General features: G+C 50.0%; 1 protein-coding gene and 1 pseudogene across 1 annotated transcript; both read left to right on the forward strand.

The window, feature by feature from the left end:
• Positions 1–6,389: 6,389 nt before the first annotated feature.
• Positions 6,390–7,548, forward strand: LOC129490606 (olfactory receptor 13J1). The gene is given in 3 exon segments (XM_055294479.2): positions 6,390–7,073; positions 7,075–7,157; positions 7,160–7,548. Coding segments are annotated over 3 exon segments (927 nt in total). The 5' UTR covers positions 6,390–6,546; the 3' UTR covers positions 7,477–7,548.
• A 9,192-nt stretch (positions 7,549–16,740) lies between these two features.
• LOC129490177 (olfactory receptor 13C7-like) lies at positions 16,741–19,013 on the forward strand (annotated as a pseudogene).
• The last annotated feature ends 2,712 nt before the right edge of the window (positions 19,014–21,725 follow it).

The following is a 21,725-nucleotide window of genomic DNA, read 5'->3' on the forward strand; positions in this document are numbered from 1 at the left end:
GTGTCAGCACCGGTGGCTGCAGAACAGCGGATTTTCGTGAGACCACAAATTCAGCTGTCTGATAGTTCCTCTGAAAGTTTTGTCTCAGAGGAGTACCCAGTTGAATGAGGTGTCAGTCTGTCCCACTGGGGGGGTGCCTCCCAGTTAGGCTGCTCAGGGGTGAGGGGCCCACTTTAGGAGGCAGTCTGTCCGTTCTCAGATCTCCAGCTGCGTGCTGGGAGAACCACTACTCTCTTCAAAGCTGTCAGTCAGACAGGGACATTTAAGGCTGTGGAGGTTCTCGCTGAGTTTTTGGTTGTCTGTGCCCTGCCCCCAGAGGTGGAGCCTACAGAGGCAGGCGGGCCTCCTTGAGCTGTGGTGGGCTCCACCCAGTTCGAGCTTCCTGGCTGCTTTGTTTACCTAAGCAAGCCTGGGCAATGGCGGGCGCCCCTCCCCCAGCCTCGCTGCCGCCTTGCAGCGTGATCTCAGACTGCTGTGCTAGCAATCAGCAAGACTCTGTGGGCATAGGACCCTCCGAGCCAGGTGCGGGACACAATCTCCTAGTGTGCCGTTTTCCAGGCCCGTTGGAAAAGCGCAGTATTAGGACGGGACTGACCCGATATTCCAGGTGCCGTCTGTTTTCCCTTTCTTTGACTAGGAAAGGAAACTCCCTGACCCCTTGCGCTTCCCGAGTGAGGCAATGCCTCGCCCTGCTTCGGCTCGCGCACAGTGCGCTTCACCGACTGTCCTGCACCCACTGTTAGGCACTCCCTAGTGAGATGAAACCGGTACCTCAAGCAGAAATGCAGAAATCACCCGTCTTCTGTGTCGCTGGGGCTGGGAGCTGGAGACCGGAGCTGTTCCTATTCGGCCATCTTGGCTCCACCCTCTAAAGATGCTATTTTTAAAAAGAACTAACCGTTGATTCGCACAACATGGATGACTCTCAAAATAATCACGCTGAGTGAAAGAAGCCAGATTTTGAAAAGAGTACATTCTGCATAATTCCCTTTATGTAAAATGCTAGAAAATGAAAGTAATCCACAGTTACAGAGAGCAAATCAGTGACTGCCTGGTTGGGGAAGAAAGGAATGGATTACCAAGGGGCATGAGAAAAATTGTGGGTATATTAGATAAGTTCATTATCTTGATGGTGGTCATGGTTTCATGACTGTATATGTTAAAACTAATCAAATTATATGATTTAAATATAGTTGTACATCAATCATCCTTCAATAAAGCTGCAACAAAAAAGCATACTAAAAAGTCACAAGACCTATTTCTATGTATAGATATACATATGCAAATGGCCAGAAAAGTATCTAGATAGATATACACAAAACTAATAACAATAGTTACTTTTGGAAAAGTAAAAGCATAAATTTATTTTGTGTAAATAAGTAAAATTCTAATAAAGTTACTTTTAATTTTAAGACAGTGAAATAAAAATCTAACAATGCCTAGTTCCAAAATAAAATGACCCTAATCTTTAAAGAGACCCTTGGCTGGGCGCAGTGGCTGATGCCTGTAATCCCAACACTTTAGGAGGCCGAGGTGGGAAGATCACTCGAGGTCAGGAGTTTGAGACTAGCCCGGCCAACATGGTGAAACTCTGTCTCCACTAAAAATACAAAAGTTAGCCAGGCGTGGTGGCGCATGCCCACATGCCTGTGGTCCCAGCTACTTGGGAGGTTGAGGCAGGAGAATCGCTTGAACCCGGGAGGCAGAGGTTGCAGTGAGCCGAGAATGTGCCACTGCACTCCAGCCTAGGCAACAGAGCAAGGCTCTGTCTCAAAAAAAAAAATAATAAATATAAATAAATAAATAAAGAGACTGTTAAGCCTGCAGAGACATGGACTCTGAAAATTGTCGAGAACCTCACGGAGGAACCATCAAGATGGATGCTCTGAGCACAGGGAAGAAGGACCGAGTGGAGACGAGAGAAACCCAGTCACTGGCTACCTGGGCAGACAGGCTTTGCATTGACTGAGGGAGACAGGATTCAAGGGTGGACAAATCAGTGTCAGAGTCAACCCAGGGCCATGCTCCTGCCTCATTAAGTGGGGCTGAGCTAGCTCCTTCACTTCTCTAGGGCGGTTCTCCCACCTGGACAGTGAGCATGGGTTAAGATGGCCTTTAAGCACTTTCCTGCTCGGATAGTCTGTAATTCTGCTGCGCTTCTTCATCCAGTTCAGTTCACACCCCTATTCACTTTCCTAGATTTTGCACTTTTGTAAGATCCCTGTGAGAGTTGAGCCAAGACCTCTAGCTCCTCACCTGGAAAGCAAGTCTGCCTATCATTTGTTCACTCATTCATTCATTTATTTTTACGTTTATTTATTCATTGAAAATTGCTTATGTGTTCATTTAATTGCTCATCATCCATTCACTTATTCATTCTGTAAACATTCCTGGATCAGCACTGGCTGGGGCCTGGCCTAAGAGGATGGTTCCTGCCCCTTGGCCACTTTCTCCAACTTTTCCACACTAACTAAGATTTCTAAATAGATTCTGTGTAATTGGGTCTTTGGGACATTATCCCTGAAGCACCCCAAAGTTTCTAAGCTGGGCACATTTCCTCTCTTCCCTCTAAATTTCCTCAGGGATCGCACAGTCCCTCGCTGCACGGAGCACTTTGAAAGGTGCTACCTCCATATGACCTACCTTCGCCCCCGGAGACTGTCGGCTGAGATGGAGCTGGGTGCTGCCAGGTCAGGGGGTCCCTGGCTGCTCTCAGTAAACTACTGGCCTCTCCATTTTCTAATTTTACCAAACCTGACACGTTGCCAAGAAACCCACTGAATTCTAAGCAGTTTGTATAATTCTGCCAAAGTCCAAAAGCTCCATTTAATTCTATCAAGTTGCAAACCCTTTGCTGAATTCTATGAAAGTTCAGGCATGTTTTCAGAGTTTGGAAAGCTGGGCTGGTGTGAAACCCCGTGTCCCGTCCACCAGGATTCTCTATGTTTAGGAGGCTCGGGCCTGCTTCTTTCAACTGTGTCCCCCTGGCTCCAGACAGAAAAGGTCCCCGGTCTCAAACCCTCTGAAACATCCTCCAGTGAGCCAAGGAAATGGATCCAGTGAGCCTGAAGGTGAGTGAGAAATGGGGATACGAAGGCAGAGGAGGGAGCGAAGAGCCTGAGAAGAACGGAGGCCTTGGCTTCCCCCTCCGATCGACTATGCAAAACTGGGCAAGTCTCTTCTCTGCCAAGGTGTCACCTAGGCAGGAACCAGCCCGTGGTTGGCATCCAGCGGCTCACTCCCAGTTTGCCTTAGCCACAGGACGTCACAGCAAGACAGGAGGAAGTCAGCAGTGGCCAGGCTGGCGGTCTCAGCTTGGCCTTCAGAACCTGGGAGAGGAGAGGAAGGGTGACATCCCTGCAGGCTGGCTGGGATAGGAAGCAGGTAAGAAGTGAGAGAGAGAGGTGGGCATTACCCAAGAGGTCCAAACACAGGGCCATGGAGTGAAAAGGAAAGAGGGCTCAGCGCAGCCTTGGGGTTGGATACAGGAAGGCCCCCTGTGGAGGTACCATTTGAACTGATTTTTCCATAGCATTCTGCCAGGAGGGAGGTGGGGGCAGAAAGAACATCATGGGCTCTGCAGACAAAGCTTTCTGGCCCTGATTTGGGAACCAGAGTCCACAGCATGGGTCATGTTCCTCCTCCTCTCGCAGATCCCAACCGCCAGCTGAAGGGCAGAAGGAAGAGCCGGGGGCCCCAGGTCCTTTTGCAACTTGCCCCTGCTCCGGGGCTGCCGTGTCCTTCTGGGTCATTGTAGGCAGAGTTTGCTCCCTTCCCTCAGGGCTGCTCCTTCCTAGCGATGCTCCTGCTGCCCCTGCTTGCCGTGGTTTCCACATGCCTCCTCCCAGGGAATAAGGCATCTACCCAGCCCTCTGAAGCACCCTGGCCCCAGGTTCAAGGGGATGCACTGCCAGAGCTGAGCATGTATGTGCACACGTATGTGTAAGAGAGACTGAGTGGTACCTAATGTGTGTACGCTCATGTGAATGACAGCACAGGTACACACATGAGCCTATGTGTGGCTTATGCTCACAGGCACACATTTTTGCACCTGTATGTCACATGGGTATTCGTGCATTCTCCTGTAGGTGAGTGCACATGTGGTGGCCTGTATGTATATTCCAACAGGTAGCCAACGCTGCAGATGCTTCCTTGTGACTTTTGGGAATAAGCTGTAGTACATGGAACCACGCAAAGAGGAGACGGTGCCTGGGCCAGTCACTGGGGCCGCATGATGCCATCTCTGTGTCTCACCCTAGCCGCGGCACAGTCCTTGTTTCTGTTCGTGCTCTGTTAAGTGGGGGTCCCTCTCCAGGAACCCAGCCTCAGAGTTTCCCGGCTGGGAACTCCAAAGTCTTGAAAGAAACTTCCTGCTCACATGCACCTGGGCCCATGGTGAGTCTGGACACAGTCAAGTGAAACAAGACTTTTTCTCTCAGGCCCTAGCACTGGATCAGAGATCTTGCTGCAAGGCGCCCTCGAACTCCCTGAAGGAGGGCCTCCATGTGTGGGGCTAAGTTCTGAACCCTGCACTTACACTCTGGGAGAAGAAGGAGTCATAGGGGCCACCCACCTGGAAACCTCATGAGTGGTGAAGGCCCCGTGAGACCTAGAGAGACTCCACTTGTGACCCTTCAAGTAGCCTGACAGCAGAAAGAAAGGAAGAAAAATATGTACAGGAGCAATGAGCTTCCTGTCACTAAAGGCAACCACACAGAAGCAGGATGCGACTGGGTATGGAAAAATGGGAGGAGGGTGAGGCTGGGTACGGGAGAGTGGGAGGAGGACAAGGCTGGGTATGGGAGAGTGGGGGGAGGGGGAGGCTGGACATGGAAGAGTCGGGGGAGGGGGAGGCTTGGTATGGGAGAGTGGGAAGGGTGGGTAAGGCTCGGTATGGAAGAGTCGGGGGAGGGGGAGGCTGGGTATGGGAGAGTGGGAGGGGTGGGTGAGGCTGGGTACGGAAGCGGAGGGGACAGTGAGGCTGGGTATGGAAGAGTTGGGGGTCCTCTCTGCCTAGGAAGGGTTTGCACTCAGCAACCTGGGAGCACACCTGCCATCGGTGCTCCCTCGCATCTGGCACCACCTGGCATGTAGCAGGTCCTCAGTTACTTCTAGGTTCTGGAAGGAGTAAGTGAGGGTGGAATAAAAGACGGAAATGGTCTCCTGCAAGGAAGGCACTGAGAGGAACTGTGCTCTGCCCAGGCCCAGGATTTGGCATCGTGTCCCATGGGATTAATGACACCGTGCCAGATACCCTGGAACACTAAAGAGAGGTGACTCATGTTCTTTTGCTGGTGAGAGGATTGTGGCAGCCCCCGGGGCACAGATATCCATCTAGAATGGTAAAAGAACAAGCATTGTTTGAAACCTAAAAGAAGCATACACCTGCTCTGAGCACGGTGTAAGTGTCACACTGTTGGGAGGGCTGGATTCTAGCTTCACCTCACCAGAGACCTGTTGTGTGACCTCAGCATCCCCATCTATACAATGGGAGATCCAACAAGTTGGCCTCTGGTCATGTTCCATGCTAATACCCTAGGAGTTCATGAAGTCAAAGCAGCCCTCGCTCTGGCCCACAGAACATAGGGGTTTGGAACTGGGCCAAGAGCTCCATCAGATTTTAGCTGGGAAACCCACAGGAAGGCAGATTGTGAAGGTCCAATCCACACAGGGTAGCTAACAAAACAGGCCCTGGGCAGGGGACAGGGGAACATGCCCAGCGATAGGCTTCAAGGTCAGCAGCCCTCCAACACACAGCACAGTGTATGCTTTGTTCATGGATACTAGAGTAGGCCTGAAGAGACAGGTGAGACCACTGCAGGCCGAGGACATTCCAGACAGAGGGAATAGCAAATGCGATGGCTCAGAGGCTTCCTTAAAGCCAGGAGAATCTCCACCTGCTCAGAGACCATCTAGCCCAATAGTTCCTCAAAGTGTGGTACCTGCGTCAGCAGCAGAAGCATCACCCAGACCCACCGACTCAGAAACTGGGTTTGGGGCCCAATAATCTGTTTTAACAAACTTTCCAGGTGATTCTGGTGCATGTTAAAGTTTGAGAACTGTTGATCTAGCCCACTGTTTCCCAGACTATGTTCATAGAACACTTACCTGCAGTAGGTTAATGGGTGTTCTGTAAAAGGGGATCCATGATCAAATAAGTTTGGAGTACACATGTTCTACATTGCTTTGCAGGAGTCATAGATCACATTAGCATATTAAAGGCTCTGAGAAGTCCTGCAGTAAAGAGCTTTATTTTTGATTAATCCAATGTTGTCTCAAATTGATTTTTCAGATTGCTTACTAATGCTCTCTTTAACATTTTCTCAGGGAATGCTGATCTAAATCAATCCTCATTTTTCACATGGATAAACTGAAGCCTCGAGAGGATGAAGGGATTCCCTGACGTCACAGAGCGTGAGTGTGGCAGTGCTAGAAAAGATCCTGACAGTCCACCTCGTCCCAGAAAGGGCTCTGTGAGCTTCCCCATGCCCTGTACCCTCTCTCCTTCCATCCCAACTGTGGATCATCCCTTCAGAACTCTGCAGCATGGAGCCGCTCAACAGAACAGAGGTGTCCGAATTCTTTCTGAAAGGATTTTCTGGCTACCCAGCCCTAGAGCACCTGCTCTTCCCTCTGTGCTCAGCCATGTACCTGGTGACCCTGCTGGGAAACACAGCCATCGTGGCGGTGAGCGTGCTAGATGTCCACCTACACATGCCCATGTACTTCTTCCTGGGCAACCTCTCCACCCTGGACGTCTGCTACACGTCCACCTTTGTGCCCCTGATGCTGGTCCACCTTCTGTCATCCCGGAAGACCATCTCCTTTACTGGCTGTGCCATCCAGATGTGTCTGAGCCTGCCCACAGGCTCTACGGAGTGCCTGCTGTTGGCCAACATGGCCTATGACCGCTACCTGGCCATCTGCCAGCCACTCAGTTACTGCGTGCTCATGAGCTACCTGCTCTGCGTGCTGCTGGTGGGAGCTGCCTGGGTCCTCTGCCTCCTCAAGTCGGTGAATGAGACAGTCATCTCCATAAGGCTGCCCTTCTGTGGCCACCACGTGGTCAGTCACCTGCGAGATCCTGGCGGTGCTGAAGCTGGCGTGCGGCAACACGTCCGTGAGCGAAGCCTTCCTGCTGGTGGGCTCCATCCTGCTGCTGTATCCCTGGCATTCATCTGCCTGTCCTACCTGCTCATCCTGGCCACCATCCTGAGGGTGCCCTCGGCCACCGGGTGCCGCAAAGCCTTCTCCACCTGCTTGGCATACCTGGCTGTGGTGCTGCTTTGCTATGGCACCATCATCTTCATGTACATGAAGCCCAAGAGCAAGGAAGCCCACATCTCTGATGAGGTCTTCACAGTCCTCTACGCCACGGTCACGCCCATGCTGAACCCCATCATCTACAGCCTGAGGAACAGGGAGGTGAAGGAGGCTGCCAGGAAGGTGTGGGGCAGGAGTCGGGCCTCCAGGTGAGGGAGGGTGGGGCTCTGTACAGACACAGGTCTCAGATTAGTAGCTGAGGCCATCGTATGCCAATGCCAGTGAGGACATGGCAGGGCTAGGGCTACAGGTCTGGTATCTTCATCCCAGCAAGGCAGCACCAAGTCCCGCTGATCCTGCCAGAGAACAGCCCCCAAATCACCTTCTGCTCTCAGCATCACCTTGGCCTTCATGCCAGCCTCCTGGCTGGTCCCAAGACGTCAGTCCTATTCCTCCCTCCAATCTCTCCTTCACGGGGCATCTTTTTGAAATGCACATGTGATCGCATCACTTTTCTCACTGAAATCCCTAGGTGGCTCCCCAGTGTTCTCAGAACAAAGTGGAAGCTCTTCAGTGGGGCATTTGAGGCCCTCACAAGCTGGCCCTGCCTGACTGGCTCCCCAGCCTTCCTCCCTTCCCACCCCATCTCCCTCCTCACAGCCACACACACCAGCCAGATGTGACCCCCACATGCCCTGCACTGCCCAGCTCTGTGCTCTCCTTGTTTCTCCCCACGAGGCAGCACCCCTCTCCCATCCCCAGCACACTTCTCCATATGTAAAAGGACTGACTGCCTGATCCTTCAGGCCCAGCTCAAACACCACCTCCACCAGGAAGCCACCCCGCCTTGCTCCTCTTGCTGTGCCCCTCTGTGTTTTCAGCATACTCCAAGAGCACGGAGTGTCAGATTCTACTCTCTCCCAAGGTCCAGCCTTGCCCAACCCTAGGCCCTGCACAAGTTTCTTAAATAGAGATATTAACATGTCAATGTAGGGGTGACAGTGGCAGAGCCTAGAGTTCTTCCCAAATCTGAGCAGAGCTGAGACGGAGTCCACAGATGACGGGAATGGCCCAGCTTCCCTGGTAGGTGACAGTAGAGGCAGCGATGAGACCTGTATTAGTCAGGGTTCTCTTAGAGGGACAGAACTAATAGGATATATATATATATATATATATATATATATATATATATATATATATATAAAGGGGAGTTTATTAAGTATTAACTTACACGATCACAAGGTTCCACAATAGGCCGTCTGCAAGCTGAGGAGCAAGGAAAGCCAGTCCGAGTCCCCAGACTGAAGAACTTGGCGTCCAATGCTCAAGGGAAGGAAACATCCAGCACGGGAGAAAGATGTAGGCTCGGAGCCTAGGCCCGTCTCTCCTTTTCACGTTTTTCTGCCTGCTTTATATTCACTGGAAACTGATTAGATCATGCCCACCAGATTAGGGTGGATCTGCCTTCTCCAGCCCACTGACTCAAATGTGAATCTCTTTTGGCAACACCCACACAGAACACACCCAGGATTCATACTTTGTATCTCATGATCCAATTAAGTTGACACTCAGTATTAACCATCACAAGGCCCAAAAGTCCAAGATTCCAGACCTGTCAGGCCCTGGGACACCAATCATCCAGCCCAAAGCCTGAAGCCTCCCCATTCCTCCCACCTCACCCCGCCCAGCAGCAACAGCAGCAGCAGCAGCTTCCAGTGCCCCCTTTCCTGGGATTCAGGCCTCACCTGGCTTGAGGAGGCTTGTTTTACCCATCCTCACCTCATGCCCTGGGACCCCGCCATACCTGCCCCTGCCTGATGCTCAGCCTCTTCCAGCTTTTCTTTCTGATAACTCAGTGCACAGGCAGTGGACACTGACCTAGATTCACGGAGCATTTCCATTCCCTGCCTTGCCCTGGCCTCCACGATACCATCTGTACGATGGGAGCACTGGGCTTGCCCTGCAAGCAGCAGTCCACCTTTCCTGCCCCCGGCCACAGGTAAGCACAGCACCTGCATGAGGCCTGAATTCCCCTCCCAGGGCTTTCTCCCTGCTTCCTCTGCTGGCCAGAACAGAGGCACAGAGAAGCATGGCTGGAGGAGTGAGAGACACCCAAGCCTCTCTGACCACACCTGAGAGAAGGCTGTCAGTAGCCCAGTAGCCATGCCAGTGGCCATGCCATTCTGCTGGGCCTTGGATACGTGACAGGAGTTTGGGTTTTATTCTGTGGGCTCTGGGGGTTTACAATCAGATTGACTTTTAGCAAGGTCACTGATTAGATACCATTCTCTCTTGTTTAACACGATGTCCACTGTTAGGTACCGTGCGGTGAAGTAGGCAGTGTCATACACTGCTGGTGGAGATGGGGATAATTTAATATGAACTTCCTAGAAAGTAAGTTGGAAATATGAATCAAGGGCCTTCAAAACTTCCAGACCCCTTAACCCAACACCTCTACTTCTAGGAATCTAGTCTAAGTAAATAATAAAAGGCACAAAGATTTGGACATAAGGATATTAATAACAGCATTATTTATAGTAACAAAAAAAACTGTAATAAGCTTAAAGTTCAACCATAGAAGAATATTTAAACAAATCCTGGTGGAGTCCAATGAGAGTATGTGATACAGCCGTTAAGAATTTTTTTTTTTTTCAAGACAGGGTCTCACTCTGTTACCCAGGCTGGAATGTAGTGGTACAATCTTGGCTCACTGCAGCCTCAACTTCCCGGGCCCAAGCACTTCTCCCACCTCAGCGGTCTGAGGAGCTGGGACGACATGCATGTGCCACCACGCCCAGCTAATTTATTTTTAATAGAGACGAGGTCTCGCTATGTTGCCCAGGCTGGTCTTGAACTCCTGGGCTCAACTGATCCTCCCGACTCGGTCTTCCAAAGTGCTGGTATTACAGGCATAAGCCACCATGCCTGGCCAGGAATCTTATTTTTTGAAGGGTATATGGTAATGGGCAATGCTCATAATGTAACTAGAAAAAAAAGCAGAACACATAACACTGTATTTCAGTATGATCTCAATTTTAACTTTTTAAGTATTTTTCTTACATATCTATAAATAAGTGAGTATCTAGGAAGTACTGGAAAATGATGACCAAATATTAACTAACAGTTGTTTCCTCTGGGTGACAAGGTTGTAGATAAGTACTGTTTTTTAAATTATTATTTTCAATATTATCCAATATTTCTATGATAACCATGACTTTGAACTTAAAAAATAGTGGCATGTGGAAGACCACCTTGCCCACAGTAGAGGACAGATGAGAAAGGCTTCCTCCTGAGGGCAGGGAAGGGAGTAAGCTGCTGCAGTCACCCAGGCCCTCAGTGAGGCATGAGCCGGCTGGGTAGCAAAGGACAGGGTGTCCCCAAGAAATATTGGGGAGATAGAGATGCGAAACAACACTTGGGAGCTAGAGATACAATATTTGGGATTACAGTTAACCCCTGAACAACACGGGGGTGAGGAGTGCCAACTCTCCTCACAGTAAAAAAATCCATGTATAACTTTCGACTCCCCCAAATTTTAACTACTAATAGCTTACTGTTGACTGGAAGCCTTATCAATAACATAGAAAATCGATTAACACATAATTTGTATGTTATATGTTTTATATACTATATTCTTACAATAAAGCTAGAGAAAAGAGAATGTTATTAAGAAAATCATAAGGAAGAGAAATAGACTTCCTATCTATTAAATGGAAGTGGATCATCATAAAAGTCTTCATCATTGTCAACATCATGTTGAGTAGGCGGAGGAGGAGGAAGAGGAGGGGCTAGTCTTGCTGTCTCAGGGGTGGCGGTTCACCTGCAAGTTTTTTCAAACTGTAGCAAATCTCAAAGAAAATTCCCAATATATTATTTGAAAAATACAAGTATAAGTGAACTCGTGTAGTTCAAATCCATGTTATTCAAGGGTCAACTGTATATATATGTAAAATAATATTTGGGAGAGATATTTGGGATTATAGAGGTGGAGGAGGGAGAGTGAGGACCGTGGGTTGGTCCCAGGTTTCTGGTTTATTTGGGGTGGGCTGAGACACTGAGTGAGGAGGATGAGCACAGTAGATGGGGGAAGTGGGGAGATGGTGAGTTTGCCTTCGACCTGCTGAGTTCAGGGTATCTATGGGGCAGCAAGAGGACAATATGCTATGAGCAGATAGAAAATAAACAGTAACTTCCTTTCCATTTTATACTTCAACCTACGTTCTTGATAAAAAACTCCAGAAGACAAACCATAGCATCATAAGAAACTTTGCAACTTCTGCTGCTTTATTGAAGGATGATTTTTAGTCTCTAAGCTGTGTCAAGTTGTTATTCTTTATTGTGAAAGGACAGGAAAGGGAGGGGAGGGAACAGGAATAAAGAAATCTGTAAAAACTCAGATGCCTGATTAAATCCCTGACCTAATAAAGTCCCTCGTCTGTACTTGGTGTCTCCTACCTTACAAAGCAATTTACTTTAAGCTTTGATGAATCCAGGTCCTTATAGCAATCCTGGAAGGAGACACCCCATTTCACAACCCAGACACCCAGGCCTAGTGAAGCCGGTCTCATGGGCCTGCAGCCTATGGCATCCAAGGAGCAGAACTGCAACGTGACCCAGTCTTCAGATTCTCTGTCCACTCTCTCTCCTATGCCCACTTCATCTCAGCAGGGCCCTCCTGGGGGAGGCCGAGGAACCTGGAGTCTCTGAAGCCCAGGTCCCACAGCTGCCAAGCCTGCAACTTTGTGTAGTTCAAAGTTTGAACTTTAAATTGGGCAGGGACCATGAGGTCCCGAGAGCAGGGAGCAAGCAGACTGTCTACGTGGCAGGGGAGCAAGAGGCAGGTCCTGGGAGGCAGTGGCGGGGCGAGGTGGGGGGAACCTAGCCCATCCCAGCACCATGCACTTGCTCGTAATGAACTCGGCACTTCCCAAACCTCAGCTCCCCTTACCTGGCTCCAGCTCCCTGCAGACATTTAGACGATGGCCAGTAGGTGGGAGGTAAGGAGAATTAATCTGACCCATTGCTTATGGTCATGAAATCATTTAAAACATTTAAAAGCCAAAATATTTGCTGGGGGACAGGGACAGGCTGGTAATAATATCATCTACCGCTCACTGACTATTTACCAGTGCCAGGCTCTGTTCTAAGAGCTTCGCATCCTTCCTCTCACTGGATCCTTAAAACAAGCCCACAAGGAAATACTGCCGTCTCCATGGTACAGGTAAGGAAGCTGAGGCTGAGAACATTGTTAACAAGTGGAAGAGCTGGGGCTTGGACCCTGGTCCCGTCTGACTCCAGGGCCATCCTCATCTTCTCTGCCACACAGCCAGGAAGCGGTGAAGCAGGAATCCCAGATCCAGGCATTTCGAGGAAATTGTAACTGAAGCTTTCTTCTTGTTATGCCCCTTTCTTTTCTTTTAAAATAATTTGTGAAGCCTAAAATAAGTATTAAGTGGTTAAAATTAGATGTACCAGACAATGAGACTGATATGTCAGTTAGCTTGCCAAGTAACCCTGGGTCTATCAGACCTCAGGTTGGAAGTTGCTAGAAACATGTGAGGAAATGTTTCAGAGATGACAGCATACCGGAGATCGCTTAATTGGCTCCACTTCTCAGGAGGAGAAATCTGACCAAAGTCATACAGCAGAAGAGGAACAAAGGCCCCGATTCAAACCTGGGACAGGCCCTCCCAGTCCAGGGCTCATTCTAGGCATCACTCTCCCTCTCAAGAGATGTAAAACCGGGGAGTGAAAGCAGGCAGTTATTTTCAGAGACACTCCAGGTCCTATCCCTCTGTGACTCTGATCTTCCAGGCCATGACCGAGCATGACACTGCGTGACACTGGTAGATGGCCGCTAGAGTAGCTTTCTGAGAGTCATAAGACGCCATTGCATCCACATGCAGAGGGGCTGCTCAGCAGTCATTCTGGTTCTCTTCCTTCTGGGCAGGTGGTAGGATGCCGCAGGGCCAGTGGGCTGTGGGCAGATAGGACAAATGTCTCCTGTGGCTCAGAGCAGCAAGAGGCTCCAGTGTGTCCTTCCCCAGCCGTAACAACTGGTGACATCCCACAGGGTGAAGCCTCCATCTGCCAGGGGCTCTGAGAACTCTGAGCCAGCTGGAAAGCCACAGTATACATGTAGCATGAGAAATAAAACTTTGTCATGCTAGCCACTAAAATGACGAGGTTGTATGTTACTGCAACATAACGTAGCCCATCCCAACCCCACCACCATGGGAACCAGCTCCTCTCTGATGTCCCAGCCTGTGCCCATGTTACAGGCAAAGCTGTTGGCCACCTGGTAACATGGCATTTTCTGGACACAGAGTTATTTCTTTAGGGCCATAAGCCAATGGTTTCGTCTGCTGGTTCTAGTTTCCATGAATGTGTTATGATCAGACTTTTAAGTTGTGAGGAAAACCCACCATGTTACTGATGTAGCTCTTCAGAAAGAGCAGGTGTTACTGCAAATAGGAGACTGGCACCCCCCAAAGCCCTTCTCCTAGCAATCACAATAGCTGCATCATTCTGTTGCGGTGTATGTGTTGGAGGGGGAAGGGGGAATTGATTTTGAGGCAAGACCTTGGGTTCAGCGTTCTTCGTTTGCTTTTTTAGAGAAAGGGTCTCACTCTGTTGCCCAGGCTGGAGTGCAGTGGCACGATCATAGTTCACTGCAACCTCAAACTCCTGGGCTCAACTGCTCCTCCCACCTCAGCCTTCTGAGTAGCTGGGACCACAGGCGCAAACCACCGTGCCTAGGATCAGGATTTTTGGCAGAACAACACTGGATGTCAATAAACAGTTCAACTCAAATGGCAATCACTGACAGCTCCTGGCTGCGGGTCACTAGAGGGTGACAGTGATGAAGGACACAGCCCTTTCACTGCAATAGCTCATAGTCTAGTCAGAGAGAGATATACAAGAAAAAGGAACTATAATGAAGGCAGAATGAACTTAACCTCCGCTAATAGCTGTGTGACCATCCTGTTGTCCGGGTGGTCAGTTTTATGAAGCCATCTGAGAGAAGGCTGCACGAGACAGTGGTGTGTGAACTGAGCCTTGAAGGATGAGTAGAAAAGAAAGGCACTCCAGCCTGAAGAAACTGCCCAAGAAGAGGGACGGGACTGGAGCACACAGGCTTTGTCCAAAAGACAGGGAGTGGTCTGGTGAGGCTGCAGCAGGTGTGCGTGAGGGATACGGCGGAGGCAAGGCAGGAGGACAGGCCAGAGCCTGTACACACAAAAGCCCTCCAATGCCTCCGCCACGCCCACTTGGTCTTACTGTTAGAGGTGTGAGTGATGAAGAAAAATGCAGTCAGGTGGTTTCCCACCCTTCACCTGCTTGAAACCCCCACACCTGTGTCCAGTGTCAGAATTTGAGATGAACATAGTTCTTTCTGCAACAACACCCCCATCAAAAACAAAGCTCTTATAGTTCTGCTTTCCAGATTTCAGGTTTTACTTCGTCTTTACATCCCAGACTCAGAGAGAATCTCAGAGATCTAAAGCCAGGAGAGAGGAGGGGGAGGTGTCCAAAGTCACCGAGTGAGTGAATGAACGACCGCAAATTCCATGAGGGCAGGAGCCAGGTCTGCCTCTGCTGTATTCCCAGCACCTGGCCCAGGGCCTAACACATAGTAGGTGCTCAATAACTATTTGTTGAATAAGTGAATGAATGAGGCTTCACACTTGGGGAATTCTTTACTTTTTGCCAAACCTCGCCAAGAAAAACCCTAATTGTAGATGTTCACATGGATGATAGTTAAAGGTCAGTTACTGACCAAGATTGCCCGAGTGCCCCTATATGTTCCTGAAACTGTCCTTTAAGAATCACCCTGATTCAGGGTAGGGGAAGGAAACCCTGCACAGGCTCTGGAGAAAGCTGGTGTCATGGAGGACACTGGAGCCCTTGTCCAGGAGGTGGCTAGTATAGATGGAACAGGCAACTGTGGATAGAGCAGGCACCTGTAGCTGATGATGGATGCCGTCCTCCATCCAGCCTCAGTAACAGGTCATTGCACCCCCCAGGGCAGCACCTTCAGGTGTATGTTTCCTCTGAGCTACATAGCATCCCAGTCTTCAAGGAGGAAGCTGAGTCTGAGAGAGGTCAAGTGTCTTGGTCAGTATCACACAACTAGTCTGAACTACAGCCAGGAGGCAAAGCTGCGTTTTGGAGTCGTGCATTCGCTATCTGCTGGGTGCCTGCCATTGGCAGCACTTGCTGTATGAGGTGCTGGTAGGAAGGAGGCAGAGTCCTGCTCTTAAGGTGTAGTAGGGAAGACAGGTGCACCACACAGCGCACAATGACACAGAGGGATGGCCAAGGGCGGTGGGAGCACAAGAAGAGAGCAGGTAACAGCAAGGGGAAGGAGAGGGAGGAAAAGAGACGGAGCAGTGCTGGGCTCTGGAGAATGGGCAGAACACCCCCCACTGGGGATGGGAGGGAGGACACGCCTCTATCTCAGACAAAGGTGCAGAGCTGGGAAAAGAGATGGTTTCTTCAGGAAAGCGTGAGCCCTGCAACTCGACAAATGGTGGATACAACAAAACAGGAGGAATAAGAGAAGAAGAAATCTAGCCCGGAAGGACAGACAGGGCTCCATCGCTGTCACAAAGCACTGTCCTCACAACCAATCCAGGAGCGAAGGGTGGGAGGGGAGAGGTGGATTATATCTTCTGAGTGATAAAAGTTCACACTCAGCTCCTATTTTTCCTTCAGACCAGGGGCCACCTGGCCATAAGACAGTTTTCCAGTCCTAACAAGACTACTGTTCTCTGGGCACACCTGGACTTCCTCCTATGAATACCTGACGCTGGCCTTTCCCGAGGAGAAGTGAGAGCAGCTCTGCATGGCAATGGAGGTCACGTGGGAGAGACCACAGCCTCGCCCACTGCCCCCTTTGCAAAGCTGGTCACAACTGACCGCACCTCCACCAGATTCGTGCCTGGCTTCCCTCCTCATGTGACATGATTGTCAGTATCATTTCTCCTACAAAGCAATATGGAGGCCAGAAAGTAAGTCACTGGCTTTCATGACCACAGTTCAGTCCTGTTACTGGTCACAGGATTGAACTGTGGTCAATCCTGTTACTGGTCACAGGATTGACCACAGTTCAATCCTGTGACCAGTAACTCTATTGAGACATGTATGTTCTTCTGTGTCCTTTTAAAAAAAAATAATGAATGGTCCATGATTCCTTAAGGAGAGACGACCAGAAATCAAGCTTACACATCCTGTGGGGCTGAAATATTTGATCTTCATGGCCCAAAGGAACACTAGGTGAGCATCATCCATTACCCACCTGCCTTCCGGAGCTCATCTCACCTGACTCAGGGAGTGGGGCAGCACCTGTGACAGGTGTGGAATCCTTTTGTCCACTGATTTTCCTTACTGCTGTAGCCCCAGCACCTGCATAGAATAGGTACTTAGTAAATACTTAGTGGATGAATAAATCTGAAATACTATGGCCATAATTTGGTCACATGAAGTCGTAATGTAGAAAAGACGCTTCCTGTTAATGACCAAAAACACTTTGGATTCCAAAGGATCATTTTAAACATGAATTCTTCTCTGTTGTCTCCTCTGATCCCATCCTGGGGAGAGCAGAGAGGAGCCTAGGGGACTAGAATGTGCCCCATCCTCCCCTCAGTGACGTCCACAGAACTGCAGCGCTGAGAAGGCCAGCTTGCAGATCTGAAGTCCAACTCCCTCGTTATACAGATGGTGAAACTAAATTCCAGAGAGGGAGGGTGACCTGCTGCAGCTCAGACATCAGGTCACTGGGCTCCCAGGCCAGTTGGAGCTTTTTCCAAAAAGCTGGGTGGTCCAGATGGAAAAGGAGAATGAAATGAAGGGGGCAAACCAGACAGCTGTGACGGAATACTTCCTGATCGGGCTACACGAGCACTGTAACCTGGAGGTGGTCCTGTTTGTGTTCTGCCTGGGCATCTACTCCGTGAATGTGCTGGGGAACGCCCTCCTCATAGGGCTGAACGTGCTGCACCCTCGCCTGCACAACCCCACGTACTTCTTTTTCAGCAACCTCTCCCTCATGGACATCTGTGGCACCTCCTCCTTTGTGCCTCTCATGCTAGTCAATTTCCTGGAAGCCCAGAGGACCATCTCCTTCCCTGGCTGTGCCCTGCAGATGTACCTGACCCTGGCGCTGGGATCAACGGAGTGCCTGCTGCTGGCTGTGATGGCATATGACCGTTATGTGGCTATCTGCCAGCCGCTTAGGTATCCAGAGCTCATGAGTGGGCAGACCTGCATGCAGATGGCAGCGCTGAGCTGGGGGACAGGCTTTCCCAACTCACTGCTACAGTCCATCCTTGTCTGGCGCCTCCCCTTCTGTGGCCACAACGTCATCAACCACTTTTTCTGTGAGATCTTGGCAGTGCTAAAACTGGCCTGTGGGGACATCTCCCTCAATGTGCTGCCATTAATGGTGGCCACAGCTGTCCTGACACTGGCCCCCCTCTTGCTCATCTGCCTATCTTTTCATCCTGTCTGCCATCCTTAGGGTACCCTCTGCTGCAGGCCAGCGCAAAGCCTTCTCCACCTGCTCAGCCCACCTCACAGTGGTGGTGGTTTTTTATGGGACAATCTCCTTCATGTACCTCAAACCCAAGGCCAAGGACCCCAACGTGGATAAGATTGTCGCATTGTTCTATGGGGTTGTGACACCCTCGCTGAACCCCATCATTTACAGCCTGAGGAATGCAGAGGTGAAAGCTGCCGTCCTAGCTCTTCTGAGAGGAGGTTTGCTCTCCAGGAAAGCATCCCACTGCTACTGCTGCCCTCTGCCCCTGTCAGCCGGCATAGGCTAGGTTGTGCTGTGGTCACGACCTCAAACCTTCAGAGGCTTAAAGCCATTAAGGTTTGTTTCTTGCTCCTGATGCAGGTCCACCAGAGGCTGGTGGGGCTTCTGCTCCGCATCATGGTCTTCACCCCTCTGGGACTCAGGATGACAAAGCAGCTACCATTGGGAACATTGCTGGTCACCATGACAAAAAGAAAAGGGAAAGTAACAAAGCCTACACTGACTCTTAAAGCTTCTACTCAGAAGTGGCTGTGTTGCCTCCACCTACATTTCAGTGGCCAACACAATGGCAACAGGAAGGCACAGGACCACACCTATCGTTAAGGGGGAAAAGCACGCTGTCGTGTATCTGGATGGCAAACGAGAGGGACAGAGAGATTTGTGAATGGCCTAATGACTACCACACCAGCTGACAGTGTCAACCCAAGAGCTATTGGAGGTTTGGCTTTCTTCATCCTGACCATCTATTCTTTACAGGCTGCTGCCAGGTTAATCGTCCCAAGAAAGCTCTGGTTAGCTCTCTTGTGGTAGCTTTATACTGAGTCAACCAAACTAGGTTAGAGGGTCTGGGTTAGTGTTGGCCACAGAGAATTTTGCACGTGATTTGCAAGGCAAAAGTGGGCCAGGTGTGGTGGCTCATACCTGTAATTCCAGCACTTTGGGAGACCAAGGTGGGCAGATCACCTGAGGCCCAGGAGTTCAAGACCAGCCTGGGCAACATGATGAAACCCTGCCTCTACTAAAAACACAAAAAATTAGCCGGGTGTGGTGGTGCACCTGTAGTCCCAGCTACTAGAGAGGATTGCTTGAACTTGGGAGGTGGAGGCTGCAGTGAACTGAGATGGCGCCACTGCACTCCAGCCTGGGCGACAGAGTGAGACTCCGTCTCAAAAAAAAAAAAAGAAAAAAATGGAACAGCACCAGACACAGTGACGGCACTCACATGTTGCTAATCTGATGACTCCCCATTAGCACAGCCTGTCCAGTCCCCACCAGGTCACCTCCTTCCACTGTGCTGAGTGCTGGGCCAAGTGCAAGCTCCATGGCAAAGGTGACAGCTTCTCCTGCAGGTCACCAGACACTGAGATTGAAGGCACAAGAGCTAGGCACAAGTTCCAGTTTGTCTTTCTGGATTCTAGTGTGCCCTTACTGCCCCTCACTTCACACTCAGCCTTCTTTCCTAACTGCTGGCCCAGCTGAGCTGTAACAGCTTCAGGCCCAACACCAAATGCAGAGGTAACAGTTTTGCACAGATTTCTCCAACTGCTCCCATGACTGGAAAGGTCTAATCTTTTTATCATAGTGGTTCTGTTACTTTGGTGAAACCTGGATTGATAAATCACTCTTCTGATCAAGGACTTTTGACAGCTCCCATTACCATTAAGTCCAAATTCTTCAGTTGAGTCCTCAAGGCCCTCCCGAATATGCCCCCATCTGCTTCTTCAGCCTGATTTTCCACTACACCCTTCACATGGCTGTCCCCTCGCTACATTGTCTGTACTGCTGCACCCCCATGTCTTTGCACCCTTGTATGTATTGTGCTGTTCTCTGATAATACCTGGGACTAGTTTTCAAAGCTAGGTTAGACACCATCTCTTTCATGCACCCTTTCCCATTGCACTTTGAGATCGCTCTCTTTACATCCTACAGCACTTTGTCAGGATCTTCCACTTCACACTTGTCCCATCTAAGTCGCATTCATGACACTTCGCCACCGTGTGAGCTCCTTCAGGGCAGGATTCAGTCGGGTCTGGCTCATCTCTGTAGCTCCCACAGCATGTTCCCTATGGAAGGTTTGTGGGACTGAATTGTCACTCAGAAGCCTCCAGAACATCACCCTGTGGGGATTGAGCCCTGTGCTGCTGAACATGCCCCAGGCAGCTGCAAGTGCTCAGGGGTCTCAGTCCAGTCATATGTACAGATATGTGCAAGGGTGCAGCAATATCTGCCAGCCACAGCCCTGTATTCAAGGCAAGGAAGGGCTGTTTGAATCTTGGGATCTCCCCAACTGAGACAAGTCAGGAGACAACCAAGGATCCCCATTTTGGGAGCCTGGAGACAGGCCTGGTTCAGCGGCTATGTCCAGCACTGTCATATTGCTGGCCCCCTTCCTTCCAGGAATCCCACAGGCACCTCAAACTGTCCAAAGTGGAGCTCATCTTCCCCCCACCCAAAGTCGTGTCACCATCTCAGGGAATGGCACCACCACCCCCAAATCAGAATATCACCATCATCCTAGGCTCTCTCATACCTCACCACCCCACACACCCAATCAGTCACCAAGTCCTAAAGAGTTCACTCCTAACAGCTCTTAAATTGGTCCCCTCCTTTCCACTGACATTGCATTAAGAAGGCTTCACCATTTCTCTCTCAAATGTTCCAACAGCTGTGGTCACTGCACTTTGTCCTCCAAGGTCCCCCAAAGTCCATCCTCTACCCCAGCCATCAAAACCCCAATCTGATGTCCCTCTCCTGCTTAAATCTCTCCAACGGCTCCTCATTTCCCATAGAATAAAGACCCAGCCTCCACTTATCTATCCAATCATATCATTGGCTGCTTACCTCCACCACCCCACTCCACACACAAAAGCATGCGCACATGCCCCGGCCCAGGCACACTGAACTATTCAGTGCCCGGAGTAAATATCAGTCTTTCCTGCCTCTGCATTCCCCCTTGCTGTTCCCTCTCCATGTCCAAACACTTGGTGACCTTAAGCTAACACATATCGGACCACATCACATACCAGACTAGGCACTATACAAGTGTTCTAAGAACTTTACTGACTGAAGACCACATGGAATGATGAAAATCTCAGGGGAGGGATGCCATATGGACACTGGTGACCACAAAGAACACTCTCCCATTATCTTGGCATCATGGCAACTCAGCTAATCCTAGTTCAAATGTCCTTCTTCCCGGACACCCCTTATGACCCCTCCTCACTGGGTGGGATGCACCCCAGCTCCGTCTCCCACTTCAGAGCCTTCTGTACTCTGCTGACTCTGTCCAGAATCCCAGTGACCTGGCTCTATACATCTTAATGTGGTATTTCTGATGTAGGAACAGCATTTTCTAAAATAGGAACAGACACCTAGTTCACACCCCCTCACTGCTTCTTACTACTCACTTGGCCATACCATTCTCTGCTCAGTGCCCCATGGAAGAGACGTGATTGCAGAAAGCAGATAACAAAGGCATGTTTTCCTGGCTTTGGGGCTTCAAAAGTCTAGGTCCTGAAGGGAACAGAAAAGGCTTAAGGCATGGATAAAAGATTCAGGAGAGGCCGGGCGCGGTGGCTCACGACTGTAATCCCAGCACTTTGGGAGGCCGAGGCGGGTGGATCACCTGAGGTCAGGAGTTCAAGAGCAGCCTGACCAACATGGAGAAACCCCATCTCTACTAAAAATACAAAAATTAGCTGGGCATGGTGGTGCACGCCTCTAATCCCAGCTACTCGGGAGGCTGAGGCAGGAGAATCGCTTGAACCTGGGAGGCAGAGGTTGCGGTGAGCTGAGATCGCACCATTGCATTCCAGCCTGGGCAACAAGAGCAAAACTCCATCTCAAAAAAAAAAAAAAAAAAGATTCAGGAGAAAACATTAAATAAGGCTTCCTCACCTCCAATATTAACAAAAAGGGG

Source organism: Symphalangus syndactylus, chromosome 9 (assembly GCF_028878055.3).
Source record: "Symphalangus syndactylus isolate Jambi chromosome 9, NHGRI_mSymSyn1-v2.1_pri, whole genome shotgun sequence".
Lineage (NCBI taxonomy): Eukaryota > Metazoa > Chordata > Mammalia > Primates > Hylobatidae > Symphalangus > Symphalangus syndactylus.